Below are 1,059 nucleotides of genomic sequence, written 5' to 3' on the forward strand. Positions count from 1 at the left end.
AAGGGATCTTGGCAAGGTGACGAAGGACGCAAAACGACGTCACGGACATGAAACAAAACACAGTAACGCACACGAGGTCTCAACTCCCGCCATAGCCCCTCCACCCTGGCCGCCAACCTTATTCAACACCCATTCCCACCCCCCATCACACAGCCAACCTCACTCCCCTCCTCCCTACCTCCAGCCTCAGCCCCTCCCTCCATCACCCTTCCCACCTGCCTCCGGCGGCAACCTCAGTGCCGCATCCAATAGGGCCCTCTGGTACTCCGGTTCCCATGTGTATTTGGTGTATACGGGCCGTACGGCACCGTTACCCACGGGGGCCCTCAGTGGAGACATCTCCGCCACGGGGCCGGGGGATGGGACGGGGAGCAGGGCGCTGCCGGGGGCGGAGGGCAACGAGGCGCTGAGGCCGGGGGTGACGGGGCCGCCGGCGCCGCCGCCTGCGGCGGCGGCGGCGGCAGCTGCCGCGGCGGCGGCCGCGGCGGCGGCCGCAGCAGCAGATGATGCGTATGCTGCTGATGTGGAGCGACGTGAGAGCGCTGCACGAGGGAGGGAGGGCGGCGAGAAGGAGAGGAAGGAGGGGGGGGTCAGTTGAGTTCGATGTGTGGGAACATGGTACGTGACGTGGCGTGATGTGAAGCCACATGCAGGTGAAGCGCAAAAAGATGTGTGTCCTCCTCCTCCTCCTCCTCACCATCACCACCATCATCATCTGGTCGGGAGGGCAAGGGCAAGATGTGCCCCCCCACATCAGCCTGCCTGTCAGCAGTCCTGACCTCCAGCCGCAGCCGCCCCCGAGAAAGCTGCCAGGCCCAATCCACCCCCAGCCTACCATGCCGTACACCGCACCACGTCCATCCCAACACCGGTTCCACTCACGAATGGGCAACTCCGACCCGGGGGACTTGCTCCTGGAGGTCGCGGCGCCGCCGCCACTGCACACACCAGCACCAGCACATGGCAATCCAGGCAGCGCGCCGCGACGACTGGACACGGAGGTGCGCGTGGAGATGCCGGCGGGAGCGGCGGCGCCGCCGCCGCCAGCGGCGGCGGCGG

General features: G+C 67.2%; 1 protein-coding gene across 1 annotated transcript in view; it reads right to left on the bottom strand.

Annotated features, from left to right (window-relative positions):
- Positions 1-1,059, bottom strand: part of VOLCADRAFT_88321 (uncharacterized protein) — a gene marked incomplete at both ends in the record, with an annotated part of 15,069 nt that overhangs the window by 12,795 nt on the left and 1,215 nt on the right. Inside the window, 2 exons of the mRNA XM_002948026.1 lie at positions 216-542; positions 883-989. Coding sequence (XP_002948072.1) covers positions 216-542; positions 883-989 — 434 coding nt within the window. The remainder of the gene's footprint in view (positions 1-215; positions 543-882; positions 990-1,059) is intronic.

Source organism: Volvox carteri (assembly GCF_000143455.1).
Source record: "Volvox carteri f. nagariensis unplaced genomic scaffold VOLCAscaffold_8, whole genome shotgun sequence".
Classification (NCBI taxonomy): domain Eukaryota; kingdom Viridiplantae; phylum Chlorophyta; class Chlorophyceae; order Chlamydomonadales; family Volvocaceae; genus Volvox; species Volvox carteri.